Source organism: Myotis davidii, unplaced genomic scaffold, assembly GCF_000327345.1.
Source record: "Myotis davidii unplaced genomic scaffold, ASM32734v1 scaffold2803, whole genome shotgun sequence".
Lineage (NCBI taxonomy): Eukaryota > Metazoa > Chordata > Mammalia > Chiroptera > Vespertilionidae > Myotis > Myotis davidii.
In genome coordinates, this window is record NW_006294124.1 from 20,910 (window position 1) to 22,979 (window position 2,070).

The 2,070-nt window shown below is 50.0% G+C and overlaps 1 protein-coding gene across 1 annotated transcript in view; it reads right to left on the bottom strand.

Moving 5' to 3' along the window:
- The window catches only part of LOC102764946 (arachidonate 15-lipoxygenase), an 8,967-nt gene that overhangs the window by 2,125 nt on the left and 4,772 nt on the right, over positions 1-2,070 (bottom strand). Inside the window, exon 5 of the mRNA XM_015566899.1 lies at positions 690-963. Within this exon, the coding sequence (XP_015422385.1) occupies positions 690-963 (274 nt within the window). The remainder of the gene's footprint in view (positions 1-689; positions 964-2,070) is intronic.

Genomic DNA, 2,070 nt, shown 5'->3' on the forward strand with positions numbered 1-2,070 from the left:
CTCAACAAGGGAGCCTTTCCCGGCCGCTCAGCCTGCACTCCACATGAGATCGCTCCGCTTGGATTCTCTGCATTGCACTTATCCCCGCTGAGCTGTCATAATAGTCTTCATTGTCTGGGAGCCCGAAATGGAAATGAAAATCCCCAAAGATCAGGACCTCTGTCTGGCTTAGCGCAATCATCTGGAATGGTTCTTGCCCCACTGGAGGCGCCCAAGAAGAAAAGTTAATGGATAAATACTCAGTTCAAATTGTCTGTTAAAAAACAAAAAACCGGCCACTGTTGTGGACCAGAGCCTGTCTAACTGGCCTGTGTGTTACTATTTTAGGACAGGTCAAAACTGGCTGGAAAAGTCTTCTATGTTATTTGCTTGGTCTTCCCTTTTGCGATGGAATCTGCACTGCCTATATACTGTATGTTCATCTATCTGTGCTTTATACATAAAAAGAGTAAGACTTCTCACCTCCCACCCTCTCATCCCCACCTTGCCAATGAATCATTTACATCTCCTTGGGAGGTGATGTAACCCTGTTGAAAATGCAGAGCAAGCCACCTCACTCTCTTGCTCCCTTGTCTCTCATTGGTTGGCTTTTCCCCACACCCTGAGACTCCACAGAGAGGGTGCCTCCAGAGGCAGGACTGTGCCATGGGGCAGAGAGGCAGGCAGGAGAGAAGGGGATAAGGTATTACCTTGAAGATAGGGTGTATCGATGGAAGGCATCTCATGGTGGCCATAGCGATAACCTCAGCCATCAAATGTCCCCTCAGAAGATGAGAGAGAAGCTCGTGAAGCTGGAAGTCAGAGCTACGGACCCAGCATTTGGCCAGGAGCCAGGCCATCGGGGGATCCGTGGGCAGGAAAAGTGGTGGTGGTGGGGATCCAGTGCTTGGCAATTGGAGCTGGAGGGAGAATAGAGTGTGGGGGAAAGAGGGTAAGTGGCCAGGTGCCCACCAGATACCCCCGCTTTTGCATATTTAACGCTGCCCTTCTTCCCCAAATCTGCTTAGCTTTCTCCACCTCACTGCTGCTCCTCCCAGCAGCCACTATTCCTTCTCCTGACTTTCCTACCACTCAGTGCATTAACATTGTACAAGCTGCTCTGCCCGGCCTTCCTGGCCTCCACTTGCCCTTTCACTCCCCTCAGTGTGGACAAGACTCAATCCCTCTGGTTCCTTTATCCCGCACTTTTTCAGAAAGTTCAGCTTCTCTCTAATCTTTCAACACCACCCCTATTCAGCTGATTAAGTCTCCAGTTCTCAGCTAGTCACTGGCTAGATGTATCAATTTGAGTGTCTCCCCATCTATAATAATAAAAGCGTAATATGCTAATTAGATGGGACGTCCTTCCGGATGACCTTCCAGATGACGCAGGGGCTGAAAGAGAAGCCCAGGTCCTGGGTGCCTGCCAGTGGCTGGAGGGAAGCCGGTGCTGGCAGCTGGGGGAAGAAAGGCCTACTCTTGCACAAATTTCGTGCATTGGGCCTCTAGTTACCTCATAACTGCACATACAAAAGCTCACCTGAGCATTTTTTCCTCTTTATTTGTCCTATTTCTGCAGATGTCTTGCCTAACTCTTCCTTTTCTCTTTCCTTGTATCCAGGACAGTTTAATTTTCCTCTGCATGCCCTTCTAGCTTTCCTCTGCACCCCCACAGCTATTCCCCACAACTGAGTCCATTACCCCCATCTTGGGCAATGGCTGTAACATGACACCCTAATCTCCAGATCTAACATCTCCCTTCTCTGATCCATCTAAAACAAAATGACCCATAGAATGTGCCTATATCATCTTTCACAACAGCCTACACCAGCTTCCTGTGTTCATACTCCTTGATTTGGCATCCACCACCTGCTACAGTCTGGGCCCTCTCACCTCACATTACCCCCAGCACACCAGCCCAATTGTCCACTGACAATCTAACTTCTCACACTCTGCACACCCCATCTCTGCCCAACCTATCTTCCCCTGGGAGGAGGTCCTGCTCCTTCTCCAAGGCTCACGCCCACTCCACTCCCATGACCCCTCCCACCTATCTCCATCCTCAGGCCCTTCCTCTGCACTGAAGCATAT